General features: G+C 35.5%; 4 protein-coding genes across 8 annotated transcripts; 2 read left to right on the forward strand and 2 right to left on the reverse strand.

Annotated features, from left to right (window-relative positions):
* The first annotated feature begins 2,062 nt into the window (after positions 1-2,062).
* On the forward strand, positions 2,063-9,383 carry LOC105169702 (kinesin-like protein KIN-7F). 2 transcript variants are annotated; one of them, XM_011090187.3, is made up of 13 exons: positions 2,063-2,370; positions 3,351-3,787; positions 4,176-4,265; positions 4,394-4,494; positions 4,648-4,761; positions 4,833-4,914; positions 5,016-5,083; positions 5,197-5,262; positions 5,378-5,502; positions 6,035-6,362; positions 6,871-7,791; positions 7,969-8,258; positions 8,815-9,383. In XM_011090187.3, the coding sequence occupies exons 2-13, from the start codon at positions 3,565-3,567 to the stop codon at positions 9,134-9,136; spliced, it is 2,730 nt and encodes a 909-aa protein (XP_011088489.1). In that variant the 5' UTR covers positions 2,063-2,370; positions 3,351-3,564; the 3' UTR covers positions 9,137-9,383. The 2 variants fall into 2 exon arrangements, with proteins under 2 accessions (XP_011088489.1, XP_020552086.1); XM_020696427.2 differs by lacking the exon at positions 2,063-2,370 and having other exon boundaries at positions 3,647-3,787; positions 4,180-4,265.
* Positions 9,384-10,266: 883 nt separating this feature from the next.
* On the forward strand, positions 10,267-13,068 carry LOC105169703 (NADH dehydrogenase [ubiquinone] 1 beta subcomplex subunit 9). Of its 3 annotated transcripts, none has more exons than XM_011090192.3 (6): positions 10,267-10,482; positions 10,605-10,646; positions 11,135-11,216; positions 11,870-11,925; positions 12,373-12,445; positions 12,717-13,068. In XM_011090192.3, the coding sequence occupies exons 1-5, from the start codon at positions 10,354-10,356 to the stop codon at positions 12,412-12,414; spliced, it is 351 nt and encodes a 116-aa protein (XP_011088494.1). In that variant the 5' UTR covers positions 10,267-10,353; the 3' UTR covers positions 12,415-12,445; positions 12,717-13,068. The 3 variants fall into 3 exon arrangements, with proteins under 3 accessions (XP_011088494.1, XP_020552087.1, XP_011088493.1); XM_020696428.2 differs by having other exon boundaries at positions 12,742-13,068; XM_011090191.3 differs by having other exon boundaries at positions 10,268-10,482; positions 12,796-13,068.
* Positions 13,069-16,696: 3,628 nt separating this feature from the next.
* Positions 16,697-17,281, reverse strand: LOC105169705 (30S ribosomal protein S31). Its single transcript, XM_011090193.3, has one exon. The coding sequence runs from the start codon at positions 17,145-17,147 to the stop codon at positions 16,869-16,871; it is 279 nt and encodes a 92-aa protein (XP_011088495.1). The 5' UTR covers positions 17,148-17,281; the 3' UTR covers positions 16,697-16,868.
* A 985-nt stretch (positions 17,282-18,266) lies between these two features.
* Positions 18,267-22,496, reverse strand: UFD1 (ubiquitin fusion degradation 1). Of its 2 annotated transcripts, none has more exons than XM_011090194.3 (10): positions 22,336-22,496; positions 22,143-22,189; positions 21,087-21,164; positions 20,733-20,757; positions 20,610-20,642; positions 20,384-20,505; positions 20,173-20,303; positions 19,148-19,371; positions 18,726-18,976; positions 18,267-18,646 (listed from the first exon to the last, which is right to left on the reverse strand). In XM_011090194.3, the coding sequence occupies exons 2-10, from the start codon at positions 22,143-22,145 to the stop codon at positions 18,554-18,556; spliced, it is 960 nt and encodes a 319-aa protein (XP_011088496.1). In that variant the 5' UTR covers positions 22,146-22,189; positions 22,336-22,496; the 3' UTR covers positions 18,267-18,553. The 2 variants fall into 2 exon arrangements, with proteins under 2 accessions (XP_011088496.1, XP_020551993.1); XM_020696334.2 differs by having other exon boundaries at positions 22,346-22,494.
* Positions 22,497-23,539: the final 1,043 nt, after the last annotated feature.

Below are 23,539 nucleotides of genomic sequence, written 5' to 3' on the forward strand. Positions count from 1 at the left end.
GATATTCAAATTTTCAAATATAAATAATAATCAATATTGTCAGTCTCAATAAAAATTACTCAATCTACTCCGTAAAATAAATACATAGAAAAATGAAATGGACTTATTCATCAAATTGCATTTAATGCATGGAGTTAAATTTAAATTAATATAAATACAATATCAAAATATTAAATACTAATTAAATATATTAACAATATTTTGATGTCTCTAAAAAAATAATAAATTTAAAAACTACTATAATCAAAATAAAAATAAAATTAGAGGGTAGTGGATTTTGAATAAATTAAGGGGGCAAGTGGGGAAAAAGAGTAGTGGGTCCCGCAAGCGAAGAATGGTGGAGAAGGGGTTTTAGGTTCCTCTTGAAGAGTTGGTTTTGGTCCACAAACAATAAAACAAAAGCCATAATATATACAGCATTGCAACAAACAAAGGTGTTTTGGATTCAAAAAAGTCAAGGGCGAATTGAGTGAGTAGCAATACCATCCATCTCTCTCTCTCTCTCTGTCTCTCACACACACACTCCCTCTCCCTCGCTCTCCTACAGCGCAGCCCCCTCTTTGCTGTACTTCCATTCATTCATAGCCACAAACACCAAAAGTGATTACGTGGAATGAAAGCAACTCCCCACCCATTCTCACCCACCAATTTCATACCTCTCTTCACCTTCTTCCTTCTATCTTCATCTTCTTTTTTTTCTTTAATTATTATTACTTTTACCTTCATATCTTGTGGATTTGATTTTAAAGTTTATATTAATAAGTTAGGAGAATTATTATGATGTTTAGTGTAATTATATGTAAATTTTTTATAATATTGACAATTATATTTAATATTATTAACGTTTGTTTTTATAAATTAATAATATTTATGAATTTCGATGATATCACAAAAAATTGTATGAAAATTCATATTTGTTCAATTAATTTATTACAAATTTATTCCAGGTCAACTAGATACTCGCTGACCAAACTACCTTTAGACGTATTAACATGCTACTGTATGTAAAAAGGTACATCTTGACCCTATAACGAGTTTGTGTTGAGTTCAACAAGGCAAATATATATTTTTTTTTAATTCTTTTTGTTGATATCAACAAATTTTGTAAATTTTACTCACGCATGAATCTATTTGTTGGATGGAGATAGTGTTAGGAGTATTAAGTGTGATTTCACAAACTACAAAAAATTTACGTATAATTACATCAAACCTCAAGAGAAGCTGTGTAATTTTTCAGATTAAGTTTTAGTATTTCAACCTTTTATTCTTTCAAGACAAGATGATAGTTACTTTTTATTATATTAGTAAAATAATTTAAGATAAATACATATAATACAAAGAAAACAAATATTTAAAAAAAATTAATTAAAAAAACATTTTTACACATTAAAGTTTTGATTAAATGCATCGAGTGTATTGACAATGTTAATTAATACTAGGGTAAATTACAATGCATTTTTACGAAATATTTTCATAATTGAGTATCACAAAAGATTATTTTTAGAAGATCATTAATTTCAAAGATATATTTATAATTTTTTAAAATAATGAGGTATTTATAATCATAATATTTTTTTTGAAAGTTGGTCGTAATTTACTTTTTAAAATTATTAAACCTTGCAAAGAAATATCTGGTGGGCCGGTGTAATTTGTTATGGGTCGGACTCAATTAAAAATGGGCTGAATCCAGTTTTAAACTAACAAGGCCCATAAAATTGGGCCACTTTGTTCTCTGCAAAAGGCCCAAGATGGCCCGCTCTAGTATAAGAAAAAGTTAAAAAGAGAAAACCAAACCACCTACGGTGATAGAGTCAACATAAATTTTGAGAGACCTTAAAAAAAATTAATTTTTTTATTTGCAAATTATGAAAAGAATATATTATTATTGAAAATAAAATTAATTTTAAAATATTTTCTTAATTAGGATTTAAATTAATTATTAAAAAAATAGAAAAAATGAAAAAGATGTATTACAATAGTTGTACTCAACTCAAGGGGCATACAACGGTAAAGTGATTAAGTAGAGATACTCCCGGTATCCGTATCCTACGCCCCTATTCAATATCATTGTATCAATATGCACACCGACGCTCCTCACGTGGCCACGTGCCTATCTCCCACGCCTTTTTAAATCAAATCAAGGGCGTAACAGTAATTCGAAGCTCTCTTCCCGGTGGCGCAACCAATATAACGTTGACGCTCTTCACCCTCTCCCAAAAACTCCTCGCGCTGTTGTCAATGTCTGTGTGTTTGTGTGTGTGATGTTCTACTGTATACACACAAACATATATGTTTTTGCTGCCGTGAGAAGCCGAGGAGGAACGAATTTATTTTTGTTTTGAGATTTTTCTACTGAGATCGTGTGTGAAGGTAAATATATTTGTACGCCGATCTTTACTGTTCCCTGTACTATGTGGAAGTTTCTTCTTATTTTCTTAATTCTATTTTTATTTTCAACCGCATTTCAGTTTTGCGCATGTAATTTGGTGTTATATTCACTTTATTCGATGCATAAAGTATATTCACCTTTAGCTGATCTCAAGTGTTGTTTCTAATCTTGAAATTCACGCTTCAAGCTCTTTACTTAAAAAAAGGAAAGGAAAGAGCTTTTCAACGAGATGTGTTTACTTTTTCAGGAATAAATTAAGAAAATTTAGCTCGAGTACTCATCCACTAAGAATAAGTTTTGCCGCATTATTAGTAATTTTTGTTTTGCAGTTAGAATTGAGTTGTGATGGTGTCATTAACAGATCCTGCACTTCATAGGTTTTAAGTAGTTTCTTGGCGATTTTCTTTTTTGGGGTGTTAGAAAAGATTGTATGGTAATTTGAAGGATTATGCTTTGTATTTGTTTGAACTTGAGAAGAAGCGAAGTTTCCTTGCCATTCAATCACAAGCCCTAATCTGAAGTATCGTTTCAGTGCCAGTGGTAAGCAACGGTCTAGGTGAACTCCCTTTCATCCTAACTGTCAATCCATAAAATAACAAATGTTCATTTGTTTTGTATATACATGTATGAATATTTCCATGTGTGTGTCATGCGGGTCCACTATTCATGTTTTATCCGACCATTTGGCGAAAAAAGGTAAAATTAGAGGTACAGGAAAGAAGATCATTACTTTGAGTCGAAGGATAGTTGGGGTCCACATTAAGCAAAGCAATCGAATTTTGGTTTTTCCTTTGACTCTGTTAAAATAGAATTTTAGCGTTTTGTTGGAAGAAAAAGGCTTGAGGGCAGACATCAAGCAAAGTGCTTAATCACAACCAACTCTTGAATAATTACCATTTAGCATAATCATTACTGTGACATTTGGTTAAATCTAGTCTATAATTTGCTAGCTCTGTTGCAGATAAACTATGCAATGGAGTCCTGAGGTACTTTATTTCTTAAGCACAATGGCTGTTTCTTCTACTAGCCAACTGCCTTGCCTTTTGGGGTTGCAAGAATGGTCCATTGAGTAGCTGTGCATTAATTTCTTGCATGGGCATTTTGGGAAAGTTTTAACTATGGTGATCTCACCTATAATGTGATTGGAGTAGATTTAGCAGAGTGGGGGGTAACACATGGGGGCAATTGCTGCGGAAGAGTTGATGAATTGGGAGAAGCTGCAAGGTCCGGGGAATGGAAAGGAAGAGAAGATTTTGGTGTTAGTGAGGTTAAGGCCTTTGAGTGAGAAGGAGATTGCACAGCCTGAAGTTGCAGATTGGGAATGCATCAATTCAACCACCATTTTGTACCGAAACAGTCTTCAGGAGTGTTCTGGACTTCCCACAGCTTACTCATTTGGTAAGTAGTGCTTTCTTGTCACTTCACCTGCATTTTTTCATTTTTCCTGTTTCAAGGATTATGGATTCTCGAGGGTATTCATCATGTTCTGGTAAGAAGTCTTTAAGGATGGATTGGGATTCGGGATTAACAGTATGTTTTCCAGTTGCTCTGATTTTATGTAAATATTTCTGAAGGAATCCAGCTAAAACCACCACCTTCACCAAGTAGTTGACAAATGTCCTTTTGCAAATTACAAGCATTCTAATATGCATGTCGTTTAGTTATAATATTTAAATTGAAGAATCCTTCTCCTTATTTTATCTATAAAGGCCATGATTGCTGAGGCATTATGATACATCCATCTCTTGCCCTTTCTCATCATCTCTGTATATGTTTATGTGGGTAGACAGAGTATTTAGGGGTGACTGCACAACAAGGGAAGTTTATGAGGAAGGTACGAAGGACATTGCTCTATCAGTTGTTGGTGGTGTCAACTGTGAGTATTATATTTAGAGATTTGCTTACCGCTAGTTCATTTACCTGCAGCTTCTTTATCATTTGTTATACTTATTACATGACAAAATGAATGGTTTCAACTAATTTTCAGAAGCTTTTTCATTTCAGCAACTATTTTTGCATATGGTCAAACAAGCAGTGGAAAGACATACACTATGAATGGTATTACTGAGTATGCAGTGGCTGATATATATGACTACATACAGAGGGTATGTGAGTTCTAACTGTGATGTTGATCCTGCTCTGGAGATGGCTGACTAAATTGTTTCTCACAGGAACTGCTTTCTCTTCCACTTGTAAATGAAGCCTTATAGCAAGTTTTTCTGAGAAATGATTTTTTATTGTCTCTCTGTCTCAAACAGCATGAAGAAAGAGCATTTGTTCTGAAGTTCTCCGCAACGGAAATTTATAATGAAGTTGTTCGAGACCTCCTTAGCACGGATAATACTCCATTAAGGCTCCTGGATGACCCGGAAGTGAGCTTTTTTGTCCTTAATTTTCTCTTGTTTGTGCATCTATGTAGATTTAATTATGTTTTATTGTCTAGAGGGGGACTATTATAGAGAAACTCACGGAAGAAACTTTGAGGGACTGGAATCATCTGAAGCAATTATTGTCAACCTGCGAAGGTTAGTAGAACCTCCTTTTAGTTATGTGGTTGTGATTCTATCGTTGATTACTTGAAAACATCATTACGCACATTTACCTTCTTCTTTTAACTTTTACATAGCACAAAGACAAATTGGAGAGACCTCACTGAATGAAACAAGCTCTAGGTCCCATCAAATTCTTAGATTGGTTAGCTCCCTCTCTCTTCGCCCTCTCAATTTTGATTGTAATGTCTCTTTCCCTTGAACTTTTGGGAAGAAAATTGAAGACTCATGGTTGCTCGTTTCATCTGATTCCTCCAGACAATTGAAAGCTCTGCTCGCGAGTTTTTGGGGAAGGGCAACTCAACCACCCTTGCTGCTAGTGTGGTAGAGCAAAACTAAATTTGCTGATTGATTTCCTTGTGATATGGGCAACTTAATAATTCAATGCTTGTAAATAAATATAAAAAATGCTCAGAGTAAGTTAAATCTCTCTCTGCAGAACTTTGTCGATTTGGCTGGAAGTGAGCGGGCATCTCAAGCTTTATCAGTTGGCCAGAGATTGAAAGAAGGCTGCCATATAAATCGTAGTTTGCTGACTCTGGGGACTGTCATCCGCAAGCTAAGGTTGATTGCTTCTGATTCTTTGGCTCCACCTTTTGTTATTTGTGAGCTGCCCGATAATTTAATATGGAATTGATTAAATGTCCCAACTACAACAATAAAATAGAGCTTCTTTATGTTTCACCTTGAGATAGTTTTTATGCTTTAACTTTCTACCTGTCTAGCAAGCTATGGATGATTAATTTGTATATGGAGGATCAATATTCAATGACTAATTGTGTACATGTGGTCCTTTTACTACCTAAGATTACACTTTGGAGGGAAGTGTTGGTCACTAAGAAGTTGAAGCATGCTTATCATCATCCCGAGGAAAGGAGAGATCTCTCCATAAGACACACTATTTTCTATCTATCCACCTCCACACACCCATACATTCATCTATTTATCTTCCCCCACAGACGCACACATGCATTGTGCACATTTTGTGTAGGTAACCCGACAACCTTGTGCTTGCCTGCTTGGTGACTGCTATTTTACATCATTTGTTTTGGAAATTTCCAGCTGTATTAGCTTTTGAGCGTTATGCTTAATGCAGCAAAGGACGGCATGGCCATGTCAATTACAGAGATTCGAAGCTAACGCGTATACTGCAGCCAGCCTTAGGAGGCAATGCACGAACTGCTATCATTTGCACCTTGAGCCCAGCCAGAAGCCATGTTGAGCAATCAAGAAATACACTTTTATTTGCCAGCTGTGCGAAGGAAGTATCAACCAATGCACAGGTCAACGTAGTGATGTCTGATAAGGCATTGGTAAAACATCTGCAGAAAGAGGTAGCTAGGTTGGAGAGTGAGTTAAAAACTCCAGGATCAATGTGCGATCATGCAGTATTGTTAAGAAAGAAAGATATGCAGATTGAGAAGGTCGTGATTCCTTTTTCTTGTAGTTGCATACTTTATTTGTCTGTTTCTCCATGATTTTAGAGGTTATTTATCATTTTAACTTGATTTTCAGTCGTATGATTTTGATACATTTAGGTGGAGTTTATTCTTCAAGAAATGCAACAATTAGACAAAATATCAATCTGTGGTATTATATAACCCTTCAGGTTGAGTTCTATGAGCTGTATTTTCTGACATGGTGAATCTTGTCTGGAATTAGTATATCCAGATAACATCTCATGTAACATACCTCCCAAACTTTTTATGTTTGAAATTTAAATTTTCATGATTTGCCAAATAAGATATGTCATTTTTGAACTGTTAATATCTGCAGAAAGTTTGTAATGTAATGAGTTACTTCAATGCATATTGCTAAATACTTACCGTTATGGGATGCCGAACTGCCTGGATCTTGTCAGGATCTACTTTCTATTTTCATTTTGAACAATCTTCTGCATGCTGACATCATTGCCTGTCTCCCTATATGCAGTTGGAGAAAGAGGTCCGAGAGCTGAAGAAGCAATTAGATAGTGCTCATTCTCGAATTGAGGATTTAGTAAGTGCTGCTGAAAGCAATCAGAGTTCACAAAAATTCAATGGAGTTCATTCTGTTAATGGAGACTTTAGGCGTAATGGAATGTTGGACCTACTGCTCCCAGAAAAAAGTGAGGATCATTGCTCATCTGATGATCCATCTTGTCCAAGTCATGAAATAGAGGAACTTCCAACAGGTGTTGAAGAAGATTGTGATGACATCTGTAAGGAAGTTCGATGTATTGAGATAGATGAAGCTGGCAAAGAAAGAAGATATGAACCATTTGGCCTCTCAACTGGCGAGGATGAAGAAACACCCCAAACATTGACAGAGCCTGAGAATAGCCATACTATGCAACTGGGGATATTATCTGCTGTACCTAGACCAGTCAGTGTCACAGAAAATGGTTCTGATGCATTTGAGCAAACCTTTCAAGATATACAAAAGACCATTGATTCTATGGTTGCACCTTACCCTGATGGGTCATCTCATGGTGCCGCATCAACTAGTATTAGAAGCTTAAAATTGACAAGAAGCCAGAGCTGTAGACCTAATTTAATTGGTGGCTCTCCTGACTTTGAGATGGATGAACAAAGTGAAAGAACGCCCCCCACTGTGTTGGAAAGGAACTTCATAGGAAGACCAGAAGGCAGCTTCCTCAGGAAGCAATGGAAACTTCCTCCAGTAATATATGGTGCAAATAGTGCGAGGCTGACCAGAAGTGATTCTCAATTCTCCGACTGTAGTAGTTACATGGATGAGATGAAAAATCAGAGCGGCAACCATGGGGATGAGGATATTCCCACTCTCGGTTCTTTTGTTGCAGGACTGAAGGAGATGGCAAAGCTTCAATATGAAAACCAAGCTGGGGATCAGGTGAGGGTGATCCTGATTTTGTATATACTCTACTCTTCCTTCAAGTTACAGCTTGGTCTTTGTATTGCTTTTCCTTATATAGGACTATATATTCTTTATGACACATTTTTTCCTTGGGTTGGTTAGTAACTTCTAAAGGAGAGGCTTATTGATATCTATCTCCCTGTGTGTTCTTAGGTTCGAGAGATGGGATGGAGAGATGAAAACAATGGCAGAGATGTCACAGTGGATCCAGCGCATGATTGGCCCCTGAAGTTTGAGAAGCTACAGAAATTAATTATTGAACTGTGGCAAGCTTGCAATGTTTCATTAGTCCATAGAACATACTTTATCCTCCTTGTTAAAGATGACTTCACCGATTCCATTTATATGGAGGTAGAGCATAGGAGACTATCCTTCTTAAAGGATACATTTTCCAGGGGCAACTCAGCCATACAAGATGGCCGCACTCTCACATTAGCATCAAGGTATTTTCTACACTCTTTCTGTCGCACTGGGTCTCTTGGTTGCGAATTTGTAATGTTTTTCATCAAGTAAACTCTATGTGACACTATCATTAACATGGAATAAGCTGTTAAAACTTTATCAGGTTGATAAAAATGTTAACAGGAGTAGAAAGTGCAAATGAAATATCTGGAAGTTGTAAAACATGTTAATTTTGGTAGAAATGGCTTAGTGAACACAAACTCTTAGATTGATTGTGCAGCGTAATATTAATTTAGAGATGGAAATGGGTCCAGATTAGACCCGCACCGGCATCCGCCCCGCTTGTGGTGGGTTTTGAAGCTATAACCGGTTTCATGGCAGGTCCCCAGTCTTGGTGTTTCGAACTCAGATCTGGTTCTTATGATATTTTTTAAATATATTTTGTATGAAGCACATTTATACATATATGGGAAAACTGTTTCTACTAACCAGACCCTGGCCTGAGTGGTTGTCATTCCTATCATTATGTCATTAATGCTTGCTTGACATCCTAAATAAATTGTTTGGGCTTAAGTTTTCAAGTATTTTGAAAAACAGCAAGAAAGCCCTGCACCGTGAGAGGGGGATGCTGAGCAGGCTTATGTATAGAAGGTATACTGAAGATGAAAGAAATAGAATTTATGAGGATTGGGGTATAAGTTTGAACTCAAAAAGGAGGAGGTTACAGTTGGTCCACCTTTTATGGAGCGACCCTGAGAATACAGACCATGTCACAAAGAGTGCTGCAATTGTTGCAAAGCTTATTGGTTTCTCAGAAAATGGGCTGGCCCTCAGGGAGATGTTTGGACTGAGCTTCACACCTCCACGGATGAGCCGGCGATCCTTTACCTGGAAAAACAGTATGTCATCCCTTCTATGAGGTTGTGGCCAGTGACAAGGTGACAACTTTTACTGGTGAAATTAGATAGTTTAACTTAACATGTTTCTAGTGATGACTTGGGTAGAGTTTTGACAGAGTTTTCTTGGGTGTTTTAACTGTTTCGATTTTGAGTCTATATTAGGATTGGTGAGGCTGTAGATGGAACTGCGCCACCGGATGGGCTTTGATATCAGGACTGTAATCAATTATTCAGTTATATAGTACAGCGTACTTAATGTTATTTTCACTTGGATGGACTCGTCTATTTAAAAATTTTCATATCAAGTTATGTGAAAAGAAGGTGAAGTTTTTAGCTGCTGATATGTGATTTCCAGACAGAAATGGGGTAAGTCTCTGGGTCGCGTTGCAGCTAAAACAGGGTGCATTTGTTTTACCATTCTGCAGATGACTTGCGTGAGTCTTTTTCCTTGTTTGTAATCAAAGTCAAGGCATAACAATTACAATTTGCTACCATAAACTACCATCAAGTGCAAAGGGGTGAGTATGATCGATTGAATTTTTGTTGTAAATTTTATTTTGTCTTCTACTCTATTTAATATATATATAGGTTACGTGCATAAAAATGACATCATGTATTTTATTTGGGGAAAAATTATTACACATGACATTGTTGTTTATTTATTTATGGCAATAATTGATTTCGTAGTAGATAAAATTGTAGTGGCGAATATCGTATTTTTTTTTTTAAGTGAAAGCGCTAAAGTATTATTTATTAAATAAATGGATTAAAACCATTAATAATAATTATCTATAACAATAGATAATTATAATAATTATATATTAATAAGCTATTATTACTAAAATAAAATTATATAATTATAATAATTATATATTAATTAATTACTATTATTAAAGTAGAATGACGCCTATTATTAAAATATTTTTGTATTGTATTTTGTGGCACAAGCTTATTTACGGAAAAACCTAATCAAGTTTGAAAATAAAATTACTCTTTGGATCTAATTAGTAAAAAATAAAGATTGATTGTATCCGAATCCAAACACTGAACAAATATGTGAAAAAAGGCCCACTTTGTTGCTCTTTACTGGGCCCAACTCATAAGTAAAATGGTAAACGCTGTCAAGCATAAACGACGCCGTTGGTGCCGAGCCTATTTTCCTGTGTCAAAAGAAATGGGGAGCTTAGTGTGGAAAATACTAGAAAGTAGGCAGTAGCAGAGACCTGATAGAGGAGAGATGAGCGTGGCTACAGCGTCGTATCTGGTTCGGCGAGCAGCGCAGAAGGAGAGGGTTAGAATCCTCTACCGACGAGCTCTCAAGGATACTCTCAATTGGGCTGTCCATCGCCACCTTTTTTATCCCGATGTAATTTTTTATATATCTCTTAGCATCGATTCGATCTCAGCATTTAGTGGAAAATATCTGTAGAAACTTATTAAGCAAACGAGCTTAAGTTTTTTGTTTAATTAGCTGTGTGTTTATTTCAGGCTGATGCTCTCAGAGAGAAGTTCGAGGCGAATAGAAACGTGGTTTGTTCTCTTTTCCGATTATTTTTTTCAGTTTATTTTGGTTCTGAACCAGTACCGTTTTTGGCAGTTGAAGGTTGTGGTGTTTGTCTCATGAATCCAATGAATGTGTACATAATGTACGTTGTAGAAATCATGAATCTATAATATCAATTTCATAATTTGACGATTGCATTGTTGGGTGATGGCATTCGTAGGTTATGGCAATGATCTGAATTTGTAGATTTGGTACTTGTAAATGTTATTTATTGTGTATGAATAGGTGTTACTATGATTTATGTGGCTTGCTGTTGGTAAAAGCGTATAAACACCTAGCTTTGAGATTTGAGAAATAAATTATGTGGGAGGAATATGAGATGAATATTATTTCAGTGGATAATGATGACAGAAGTATGATTTACGGCTTGAGCATTTGGAATGTGTATTGCCAAAATTAAGGATATATTGAATTACCCAGTACTTTAGTGTTTGTTGCTCTTGTGACCTTCCAGGAGGACATTGAACTTATCGATAGAATGATAGCTGCTGGAGAAGCAACCTACAATAAGTGGAGGCATCCAGATCCTTACATTGGTAAGTGTCATTATGTAGATTGATTCTCATGCCAATGAAACCACTAAGCATGTAGTGATCATGTCAAAGGCTCTAAATAAAACATAAAAATGGTGGATTTCTGGAGTTTTTTTAAACTGAAACTGAAAAATGTACACTTGCTAGTTATGTGATTATAATCTAAACCTCCTTTACACATAAGTATAATTTCACCTGAAGAAGAGTTGTGATGCATGTATCTCCTGTTTTTACTTTTGAAGGCTGCAGTGCAAATTGGTTCTTCATGAGAAGGAGGTGCCTTTGATTGATTTTTGGTTTTAAGAACATTTATGGATTTACATAATAAAAGAGACTTGGTTCTTTGATGTTTATACATGAATCAGCAAAAATTGGACGGAAGAAGAAAGGGCAATTTTATATTTGGTCTGTAAGTTTAATTTGTTGAACCATTCTTGTAAGCAGTCAGCTTTCTTTATTTCTTTATTGTTCCCTTCAGCTGTTATTTCTTTGTTTCTTCAGCCAGTGAACTTGCACTATTTATGTTTATTCTTTCCTGTTGAAAAGGACATGAGGTTCCGCTTGGATGGTAGCTGTTTTTTGTAAATATTTGTCTGTTTATAGTTATGCTTGCTTGGGCATTCCTTTTAAGGCTCACTGTTATTTTCTATGTACAGTTCCTTGGGCACCTGGGGGCACTAAATTTTGCCGAAACCCAACACCACCTCCTGGGGTAATTGCTCAACTCACAGTTGATCCTCTCTCTCTCTTTTTTTTTTTTTCCGGTTCGAATTAGAGGTTTCAATTAAGGTTTTCATTTTTTTGGTTTGGTATAAATCCATAAAGGTCATACCTGCCGATAATGATCACATGACCAGGTGTGGTTGAATAATGTGATAAATTATGCTTGATTGATATTTTCATTTATGCTTCCAGCTCCAGATCAAGCCAACAGTTTAATATTACTGGACCTTCAGAGTAGTTTTCATTCTATGAATCCAGATAATTAGGCTGTTCAACAGCTTTAAATATTTAATGAGCACTGCTATCCACTTTTCCATTCTGGTAAAAAGTTTAGCTTACGAATTGAGACTTGGAATGAAGTTCCATGTTGACTGATAAGCGTTTAAGTGTTTTTAGCACCTGATTACTGTTTCACAATATAAAATGTTAACTGCAGATTGAGATCATATACAACTACGGCCGAGAAGACAACGACTAAACTAGGATCATGTGCCTGGACATAAATAAAGGTCAGTAATGTAATGTTACCATCATTATCATTATTATCATCTTTGTACGAGTGAAAAAGGATACATCTTGTATTCATTTCAATCCCATAACTCCACTGTCTTCGGCTTCAAAATTTTTGGGTACAATCATATATTTTCTGGGAACTTATGCTCTTGGTTAAGTAGAAACAAAATATCATGGTTTCATATGAATTATCAACTTCATTTAGTCAGTACCAATTTCAAATTGTAATACATCCTTGTTGCTTCTCAACGGCAATACTATTTTCAGAGAGTCTCTCTCGCGTGACCTGCAGAAATGTGTTAATTTAGCAATGACTGGATGTACTTAGAAGTTGTTGTTGCTGCAGATCGAGAAGGCGATTGCAACATATATTGATGAAAGATCTCAATCTGGTTTGTTGTTCAAACTAATCAATTTATACCTTGAAGCAAAAGGTTATTAGTGTTTCTTTTGATGTATCCGAATGTTCCAACTATCAAATCAAATGTTGTTCAAAGAAATGTCCAAACTCTGAGATTTGTTGGATGTTCTATTATTGTTTTTGTTTTTCTCGGCGTATTCTGCCAATCGTGTTATAATCTGGACAATGCAGCGACCTCTTTGCAAGTGCTTACTGAAATTGGTGATGTATTTTAATATGTTTATATTTACCCTCATAATACTGGGAGGCGTGTCGTGGTTTGCTTGTCAAACTACTGAGCTAAGCTTGCTCTCACTTTTTATTTTAGTGCACTAGTCTTTCAAGCAGTTACCAGATAGAGATGGCAGCAAGTCTTTCAGGTTTCTGACACCATGTTACGGATTGGCGCAGAGTGTGCCGTCTTTGAACTCAATGGCTTAATATTCTTATTTGGTTTATTCGTATACGCCAGGTGAGGCTACCCTGGCACCAGCAAGCAGCATCCAGCAAACAACCACAAACTCTCGCCTCCTGTAACCTATTTTATTTACTTTTTCAGTTATGCACTTGTTTCACCAGTCTCAGCATTAAAATCACATGAGGCCACGTATACATGTGCGTGTGGTCTGCACACACATATACATACGCATATACATCCAACATCTATAATATACTGGCAAGAATGGAATAACCATCATACATTTACATGGATTTGGGCAGAGTACCATATCGCAGGCCTGACCGTTTGAAGTAAATGACCTAATGCTCGGATTGAGTGTAATATCCGGCCCAATCAAGCCATGTAAACAAGGCATAGGTGTATTTAAAGTATAGCCCTAAAATTTCTAGAAAGTGGGGAGATATAAGGCAAAATTATTTTAAAAATATAAAAAAAATTACGAAAATGGAGTGAAATTGAAATCCCGCATTTACAAAACGCAGCAATGCCACTATTTTTTTTGTTTTTAAAAAAACATTATCATGTAACTGCGATGACAAATCGCGATAACATGTTTTGTTAAAAAAAAATAAGAATCAAAGAACTGTGTTCTGAGATCGCAATTTTTTCATTAAATTTAAAAAAAAAATTACGGTCAAAGCAGCCTGCTTTTTGACTAACATTGCTGCTGAAACAACTGCATAATGTTTGGATTCGTTTACTGAGTATTTTATTGTGTTTTATGAAAATAGAGAGAGAAAAACAAAGATAAATAAGTGTGTGTTAGAGATAGTATGTATGTTTGGATTTATTTTTGGAGATAATTCAAAATAAGTATTATATATTTAATGTTGTGTTTTGGGAGACAAATTACTATTCATTGTTAAATCATGTCTTTGAAAATAATTTAAAATAAGTATTATATGTTTAATATTGTATTTTGGAGACAAAAATTACTATTCATTATTAAATCATGTCTTTGAAAATAATTTAAAATAAGTATTATATGTTTAATATTGTATTTTGGAGACAAAAATTACTATTCATTATCAAATCATGCCTTTTTTATATATATTTATGTATGTATGTGTGTAATATATGTATGTTTTTATGCTAAAACAATTAAAAACACCTAAATAAGGTGTTTTTGAATGATGACAAACATTGGGTATGTTTTGACTTGTCTCGCAAATAAGTTGAAAATGAAAACAAACATAGTGCTGCTTTCTTGGTTGACACAACTGTTGAAACACTTTGCCACCGTTGGTTGTTCCAGCGGTGATGCAGTCTTGCTATTCACCTTCCTTGCAAATAAGTGTGAGCTACAATTCACTCAACTTTCACTTGAGAGTTGAGCGAGATTTTATAGAGAAGAAGAAAGAATGAGCAATGAAATTTTGTAGAGAAGAATAAAACATTTGAGTAGTGAGAAAAAATTTGAGCTTTCAAATATTTATATTTTGAGTAATTATGGCTAACTTTGGTCCTATTGATACAAGTATATTGTACGGACAGTTAAATCATCAGTCTGAAGATATATCTGGAGCTCCGAATACAACTTTATACGTACGAGGCAGTGATATATCTTTTTTCCGTCTCCTTCAACTAGTCCCACAGTCAACCTAATTTTTTTTTTATAAAATCATGTCACCACGAGGCCAAATCGTGGTGACATCAAATTAAATTTTTTTTTATAAAAACCAAATCACCACGATTTGCCTTGCAGTGACTTGAGTTAATTTTTTTAAAAAAAAAAATTAAGTCACCACGATTTGGGCTCGTGGTGACTTGAATTTATTTTTTTTTTTTAAAAAAAAAAAACAAGACAGCATCGTTGATATTGACGCCAATTTCATAAATTTTTTTTTATATTTTTAAAATAATTTTGCCGACATATAGAAGTGACAGGATCTATCACGACCATGATAAATAAAAACAAATCACTAAGTAAAACTAGGAAGAACTTGCAACCTTGTAATCTCAGCCGGAATACATCATCTTCAACTTCAAAGAGACTTCCATTAATTTAAAAAGGAGATATCTTTGACGCAGGGCTAAAATTTGTGCTAAGCAACCAGAATGAACTAGCAATGTACATAAAGAACGAGAGGCCAGCAAAGGGTAGCAGTAGAAGCCATAGAAAGTAAGCTCGCCCAGGTAACCAATAAAAGGTGTAATTCTTTGGATCTTAAGGGATGGATGGGTTAACCCCCTTACAATCCAATGGTTCATGCTGGCTGCACCGCCTTCATAGGGCCCAGTGCATTGCAGAACCAACCAAGTAAAAGTTCCTTTCTTTTCTCTGCATGTCCATCCTTTTCCCAAATCAGCAAAGAGATAACTAGCAGGACGACAACATCAAAGTTTTGACTACAACAGTTATTCTCCAGAATGGTGAACAACATTCAGGCACACGTGTTTCTAACAATTGCCAGACACTTTTCATAACTGTAACTAGATATGTTATGGGAAAGATTAAAATGGAGGTCCAGCATCTTTCCTGGTGGTTTGTTGTCTTCTCCACCAAGTGGGACCAAATCCGGGACTATACCAACCAGTACACGCTACACCCACTAACACTCTACAGGGCAATTGTCTGGGAAATATAAAGGAAGCCAGGCACAAGAACTACAGAGAGATGCCAAGCTTAATCTGCAATCTCACGTGCACCTACAATTTATACTATGAGTAGTAGAATGCAATATATGAACACATATTGCATGGATGAAGGATCATCACAATGTTGCAACTATATATGCTCGCTCGCTAAATAAAAAATAAAGCCCCACATTCTACATGCATTTAGATGTTGTCAGCATTTCTATCATAAAGCAAAACAAAGAAAACCATACGCTATACATTTTCATCCAATAGGTAGGGATAAAAAAGTGATAGGTTTCTCAACCCAACACTATCCTATTCTTCGTGACTCAATTCTAAAGTGAAATCAGGTGGAATGTACAAAACCCAAGAATCCTGGCATCTTCAAGTACATAATTTAAACACATGAAGAAATGAACGACTTTAGATGAACCTACAACCAGTTGTACTTACATTGATGTATCCAAGATCAAGGCTACACCATGAAGTTTAGCAAGCTGGTAGTCTTCACCTCCTCATCTCCAACTCACAAATGAACTTGACATAAAACTAAACCCCTAACAATCCTTCAAAAACCATGCTGCTACATACTATGATTATCTCTAGCAGATCCTCAAACATTAACCGTTTCATTAATTTGAAACTGCTCAGAATACTACATTCTATAACTTTCATCCGAAACCAAAATGTTCTATGAAACCAAGCTTGACAATTCTTATGCTCAGCTTAAATTGTGCTTGATCTCAACTCAACAAGCTAAATAATGAGAGGAAATTTAGCTGCTGGAGATGCTTGATTTCACTCGACTGATCGAATAAGCAAACCAAGCTTAAATAGTAAGAATTCTAAACAAAGCTTGAGCCGATGTGCTTTCAGAGTCAACCAATTCAACTAAAGCAATCGGTACAAAAAAGGACCGTACCTCGAAACTTATGGAAAATGTACATCTCCAATAACAACTGATAGTTTCGTGAAAATTTTAGATGAGCTTGAAAGGGAGAGGCCAAGGAGTAGACCTGGGAACCTCGATCTTATCCTTTATCCTTTCAATTTTCTTCTCCTTCTTCGGTCTACAATTTCCGTACGAGCCTTTAAATCTCTTCCCCTTCTTAGTTTTCTTGTCTCCTCGACCGCACAGAATCGGCGCCGCAGAAGGCGAGGACGCCATGGATGACACGAGGGACGATAATGCCATCCTTTGTTCGACAGCGGATGCCATCCGCCGGGCCGCCACGTTGCACCAGGGAATCATTGCCATTTTCTGCTGCCGATTGATCGATTTCTCGTTATTACTGGGATCTTAAACCCTAGGAGCTCTGGAGTGTGTGTGTAAGCGTGTTTTTGGGAGAAAGTCCTATATTAGGTTAGGGCTCCGGCTCGCAAATTGATTTTGGAGTCGAGCTCAATTATCTCTTATGACCAACTTTACAGCTTTTTTAATTTTTTTTAAAAATTATATTTAATATTTTATTAATTTTATATTTAAAATTGACCATATATTTTAATTATTAATTAATATTATATATTTTATTTTAAATAATAATAAATTATGATATTTTTATTTATACATTTAATCTTTATATGAAAATAAATTTAATTAACAACTTAGTAAATTATAATATCTTTTATAATTAAAATTATTATTTAATATAAACTTTATGTCATATAATATATATTTGTATTGTGATATTTTCTTTAAATTAACAAGTAATTCACTTATGATTTTCTTTTTTATCTATTTTTGAATTTTATATTTATATCAAGATAGATATTATACATTATGCAATCTATTTTATTACTTACAAAATTAACGATTTTCGCAATTTAATCTAATAAGAATAATAAAAAAAAGATCAACTTGAGCTCGAGCTCAAACTCGCCAAAAAAAGTCGAACTCGATTCATTTACACCCCTATATTAGGATTTATTACAATGCTTGGCCAAAGACATAATAAATTCATACTCTTGACCACTCAAAATTTTAACATTTCAAAGTGGCACAATGAATTATTTATTTTGCTTCCTGACCCGCAAAGATATATTCGTAGTGTCTTTTCCCTCCTGTCATGCAACGATAATCAACGTCTTTGTTTGGTTATGCTAGCTCTCTCTACTCTACTCACACTCCTCAATTAGCAAAATTTGTAAGAAAAGTGTTTTCAATTACTTTTGATGAAAAGAGTGCCTGTTTTTAGTAAAATTTTACTTCTGAAAACGACAGACGTTACTCCTGTTTCATCATTCTCTATCTATTGCACTTTTTCAATGCTGTCAAACCCAACCAGCACATTTTAAGCCTTGTTTACCATTTGCTGTGTGCTGTGCCCAGATGGCAGAATCAGTGATTCTATACTTTGTGCTCTCAACGCTCTGGGTATTCAGAAAACTGCAGCTATGAAATTAACGAAAAAGACACCTCTTAAGAGTGCCAAAGGTAAAACTTTTTAGGGTACTGGATTCAGCAGAATGAACCCAAACCAACAGAGACATTCAACTGGAACAATGTACAAAGAGTCACATACTATAATCTTTTAAATTGGGAACACAAACCCCATCCTTCCACACCTTTGACCGATGCATCGTTTCAGTTGAACCCAGTACCAGTAATTTCGGACCAGAGTGACATATGCAGAAAAATAAGTTATAAATGCAGCTAGATATACATCAACCCTTTAATGAGTATTTCTTTCCACTGAAAGCCTGGAATTTTGGCTCTTCCTTCTTTGGAGGCTCTTGCTTAGTCTCTTTTGAAGTGTCCTGCAGTGGAACAGCAAAAGATTCAGACGGGAGACAACAATTTGCTACATACCATTTACACTAGAGAAAAGGAAGAGACCTTTTGTGGTTCCCGAGTTCGGCTGGCATTTGAACCAAAGACGAGTTTACCCTGAGATTGCCGATTCGTGCTTTGTGAGCTGGAACTAGAGGTAGCAGCTGCCCCTCCACTGGAGGCATTAGTTCTCTTGTCTTGGGGCCCTGATGATGACACTGGAGGAGACAGGGTTTTCAAAGGTTTCCCATCCAAGCGTCTCCCTACACCAGTAAATGGATTAAACTTTGGTTCAGTCTCTTCTGGAAGTTCCTGACCTGGACATCAAAAGAAGGGCAAGAAAACGAGAGGCCAATAGTTATTTGCCACTAGAAACCTGAAGTGAGTAGGAATCTCCAAATTGCAACATATTGTTAGTACAGGAGTAGCGAATAACATAAGGCTAATAATAACAAAACTAATTACTAAGACTTTAGCAGAAATTGCACCTTCTGCTGGTGCTTTGCCTGTTGGAACAGGCAGGGCAGGTTTTTCCGGTTCTTTGTAATCAAGAGGAGGAGCAAAGTCCACTTCGCAATCAGTTTCTATAATACTTATCGCATTAGAAGGCTTTGTCTCAACGATATCAATGTAATACTTTTTATTGTTATAAGCCACCATGATACTGTCCCCTGTTGTCAAGCAAGAAAAGTTCCTCAGCGTCGTCTCCAAGCTGCAAAAAATATTTTAAATTAGAACATAAACCTGAAAAGTCATTCTACCACAACTTAGTATAGACATGCATATATTAGCACAACTCATAAAAAGCACCACGAATTCTACAGGTGCCTCAACATGAATGGAACCAAATATTATGTACATCCACTTGAACTATTTTCTATCCAGTTAAGTAAAACCTACAACCTCCAATGAGCTTTAATGTAGTAAATCTACAAAGATGAGAAATCTTCCCAAATTTTCTTCCAGATGCTGGATTCTTCCCAAAATTTATTTGTATGCTCACCTAAAGTTTTCTAAGAATCTGACACAACACTACACTTGCAGAAGACACAGTTGCTTGGCGTGTAATCCATCTTTCAACCTCAGCCCTCTAATTCAACAGCTAAATTCAATTCCCACAGAACTGATTCCCGCAGATCCCCTTGGGTACAAGTTAAATAGTAGAACAGAATATACTATACATGGTATGCTGGATATTCCCCTTTTATACATCATGATGACTGCTGAAAGTCATTTTCCTCGCTCTTAGAAAAAGCAGGAGCACAGAGAAATCCATTAGTTTCTATATACTAATAAACAGCAAGTTCAATGGTCTCTTTAGTATTTCATGGAACTGGTCAGTTCCTCATTCAGAAATGATGGTCATCATTGCAAATTTGTCATTCTTTAAGAAAACCAAACTCAATTTGCCAAGGAAATATTTCTAAGGCATCAAGACTGAGAAACTAAACTATAGCTGACAGTTTATGTATTTCAGCAAGTGCTAGCAAAAAAAAAACTTTAATGGACTCACATAGCTTTCGGGTTGGAAATATCCAAGAAGTCTTTAGTGTGAGGTTGCAATTTAACGTATGTACCCTTTGGAAGAGTCACATTTTTCACACGTACGAAGTCTCCTTCTTGTAACAGTAGATTCTCCATCATCTAAAACATGAAACAATAATCAAATAGTGTACATCCGGAGCCAGTCATACAGATAATATGAGTCAGTAGATGGCTCCTACCCAGTAAGGCATATATATCATGCCTTCTTCAGCAATGAACTCCAGAACTCCACAATGGGAACTACGCTCAGCAGCAGCATTTTGGAGCTCAAATAACATCGGGTAATCAATATGAAGTGATGCTGTCATATAAAGTAACAATTTGTGTTGGATCAAAAGTCAAATTATGTCCATCATGGCACCATCACCAGGAAATGATAAAACATATCAGAAAACAGCAACTTACCAAGACGATCAAGAGCTGAAGGAGGCATGATAACTGGAAAAGTAATAGTAAAAAAAAAAAGAGAAGTGAGATATCATATTATGAGTAAATAGCCCATAAACTGCAAAATTGAGAGATAGCTACCTTTGTCCCCATTTTCTATTTGTGCCTGCAAAATTGAGAGATAGTAAGAAATCAGAAGTAAGACAGACTTGATAAAAGGAGAAATTCAAGTACGGCATGATGTAGCCTATGTATCTACTGTCCATCCCAGAAAAAAGTATATTGAAAGTTGCAGACGGCATACACAGTAAAAAGAAAAATCAAAACCTTTTGGAAGTAAGAAGAAAAGTCAATACAGAAACTTTAAGCTGTTAATCAAACTCATGGAATAATACATGGCGGGTATAATTTACACTACAAAAATACATATGAGAACATCACGCCAGAAATTTGACAGTGATCAGATAGATATTATGCTAAATAAAGCCTTCGAACCTTGTCAATGAAGGACGCAGGGTAACACCGATATGTTTGCTCAAATGATGTACCATGATATCCATACCCATCAAAAAACTGAAATGCAACATAAAGACGTATTCAGGACCAAAATAAATCAGTACTAATGAGGATAAAAGATATATTGGAGGCTGTGTGACAGGTATTGCCAAATGTTAATGAGTAGAAATAAAGCCTGATATATAAACAAAGGTATGACCACATTAGCATGTGTTCTTATGTCCCCGAATGCTACGAGAGCATCCATCAGAAACTTCAGCTAATAGGCATTAGGCAGAAAACAATTTGTTATTATATTCCCGCCAGAATTCAAGAAGTCCACTCCCTAATTCATGTAGAATCATGCCAATGTTTCTATTTAACAGAGACAACTTTTGAGCATCTGCCGCCGCACTCAGTGGTTCCCATAGGCATGTACTGTTAGCTAAGAAACTAATTAATACAATAATATTAACCTCAGCTTTCTCTGCTTAAAAGGAAAAGGTGCAGAAAAAGATATGGAGGTGACAGGAAACCACCAGAACAACACCAGCAGAGAGAGAGAGTGCTACCTTCAATATTTCTTACTTTTCCCCTATAAGCTAACACTATGATTATCTCTTTCCAGCAGTAAACAGACTTCAATTAAGCAGAAGAAACTTGTATGTTGTATAAGAATGCCCAAGCAAGATTGCCAACAACTATCCAATAACAAGGACAATCACATAAAGAAATATTAAGGTTAATGTATTAGAGAGAGAGAGAGAGAGAGAGAGAGAACTCGATGGAAATACGAAATTCACATTCAGGTCATATCTCCACAGATAAACAAAGTACTATAGTACGGAAAAACCAATTTATGTCCAGGCACAAGCCACTCGTCTTACTACAACTACGATCCGAGAAAATATTGCTTCCAGATATCAGAACTAAAGAATTGAACACGGATAAATGTCAAAAGACTCAAATTTCTACGGTAGTGTGTAACTTTGAATCATAAGTTAGACGAAAAAACTCGAAAATATACACAACAATAAACGAAATTCGTAAACATACCATATTTACTATATTCCAGATAACAGCAATACAACTCTGGCCGTCACCTATACCGAGAGAAAGCAACAAAATTAATCATTCGAAAAAAGTGACAAAATTTAATCAGTACTAGAATTCCAAAAACAGTTGTTTCTCCTCCGCTTCCAGATCTGCAATACAGCAAAAGTAGAGGAATTTGAATACTTCGACTTACAGAAACGAACCCTCGATCTTCTCACGAAGATTCTAGCGCACTAGACGAATAAGAAAATCCAGGATTCGGAAGCAATTGCAAGGAATTTGAAGGAACGCAACCGGAGAGAAATTGGACGGAGGAGATGGGAAAAGGGTAAGATGCGTCTGGGACTTGGGTGCTTGTTGTGCACGCTATTTTAATTCTTGCCACGCGTGCGCAATGATTCTATTGGGCTTAAGAACCCTTTCCAAGCCCGCCGAGGTTGATGAGCTATTGAAAGTACACAAATCAAGTTTTTGGGCCCATGGAAAAGGTAAATATAAACTAAAAGCCCTTTATACAAGGCCCACATCAGTTGGGCCATTTAATTAAATATTCGATTTTTTTTGTATATATATTTATTGGAAAATAATAATAGATAATTTATATAATTATCTAATAAATAAGTCTGGTATATAATTAAATGATTATGTGTGCATAATTATAAAATCACATAGGCACAAAATTAGGGATCGAATTAACCTTATAAAACAAAGGAAGTATGACGATCCACGTACCCGAATCTAGCTTTGTCTACAAGCCTATGCCTTGATTAATCACAAATACAGCAATTCTCTTGTTGTCTTGAAGATCATCCCACGCTTATCTTTGTGGATTATTACTAGAGTAGCCCACTCGTTTACGGTGATATTCCAAGAAAGAACATGGAGAGAAAAATAGAGAGAGAGTATCTGGAGAAAGCATTACGATCAACTCATTTGCATTGCTATGGTGTTCATGCATTGTGTCCCTTTGATTACAATCATGTACTATAAATAAATAGATGTACTCAATCCTATTCCCAATAAAAGTCCATAAAGCAACATATAATTGGAACATTAAAAACTCTATCTCAAATAGGATTTATATTTGGAAGACTAAAACTTTATTTTTAATATGAATGTATATTGGGTTAGGGATCCACAAACCCGACACAATATTTAACAATATTGAAACACCGTATCCCAAATTTAAAACTTTAGTAATGGAGAAAAATAACGAAATTCTCTCATGAACTTGACTACTTATTAATTTATCTTACGAGTCATTATAAAAAAATAATAATCATGGAATGCTACAAAAGTACAAATAAATAACAGAAGAAAGTGACATTTCCACAAATATAACCAATTAAAAAATAATCTTTATCTATACTTATATTAAAAAAAAAAAAAAAAGTACC

The sequence above is a fragment of the Sesamum indicum genome, linkage group LG8 (genome assembly GCF_026168435.1).
Source record: "Sesamum indicum cultivar Baizhima isolate 11 linkage group LG8, ASM2616843v1, whole genome shotgun sequence".
Lineage (NCBI taxonomy): Eukaryota > Viridiplantae > Streptophyta > Magnoliopsida > Lamiales > Pedaliaceae > Sesamum > Sesamum indicum.

Excerpts from the sequence above, each read along its gene's own strand:
- UFD1 (XM_011090194.3), bottom strand. Across the intron at positions 19,372-20,172 it reads ATTTCCAACCCGAAAGCTAT|CTTGGAGACGACGCTGAGGA; the intron begins GTGAGTCCATTA and ends TATTTTTTGCAG. Across the intron at positions 18,647-18,725 it reads GAACTCGGGAACCACAAAAG|GACACTTCAAAAGAGACTAA; the intron begins GTCTCTTCCTTT and ends GTTCCACTGCAG.
- LOC105169703 (XM_011090192.3), top strand. The coding sequence starts at position 10,354 with ATGAGCGTGGCTACAGCGTCGTATCTGGTTCGGCGAGCAGCGCAGAAG. Across the intron at positions 10,483-10,604 it reads GCCACCTTTTTTATCCCGAT|GCTGATGCTCTCAGAGAGAA; the intron begins GTAATTTTTTAT and ends TGTTTATTTCAG. Across the intron at positions 11,926-12,372 it reads ACCCAACACCACCTCCTGGG|ATTGAGATCATATACAACTA; the intron begins GTAATTGCTCAA and ends TGTTAACTGCAG.
- LOC105169702 (XM_011090187.3), top strand. The coding sequence starts at position 3,565 with ATGGGGGCAATTGCTGCGGAAGAGTTGATGAATTGGGAGAAGCTGCAA. Across the intron at positions 5,084-5,196 it reads CCCATCAAATTCTTAGATTG|ACAATTGAAAGCTCTGCTCG; the intron begins GTTAGCTCCCTC and ends TGATTCCTCCAG. Across the intron at positions 7,792-7,968 it reads AAAACCAAGCTGGGGATCAG|GTTCGAGAGATGGGATGGAG; the intron begins GTGAGGGTGATC and ends GTGTGTTCTTAG.
- LOC105169705 (XM_011090193.3), bottom strand. The coding sequence starts at position 17,147 with ATGGCAATGATTCCCTGGTGCAACGTGGCGGCCCGGCGGATGGCATCC.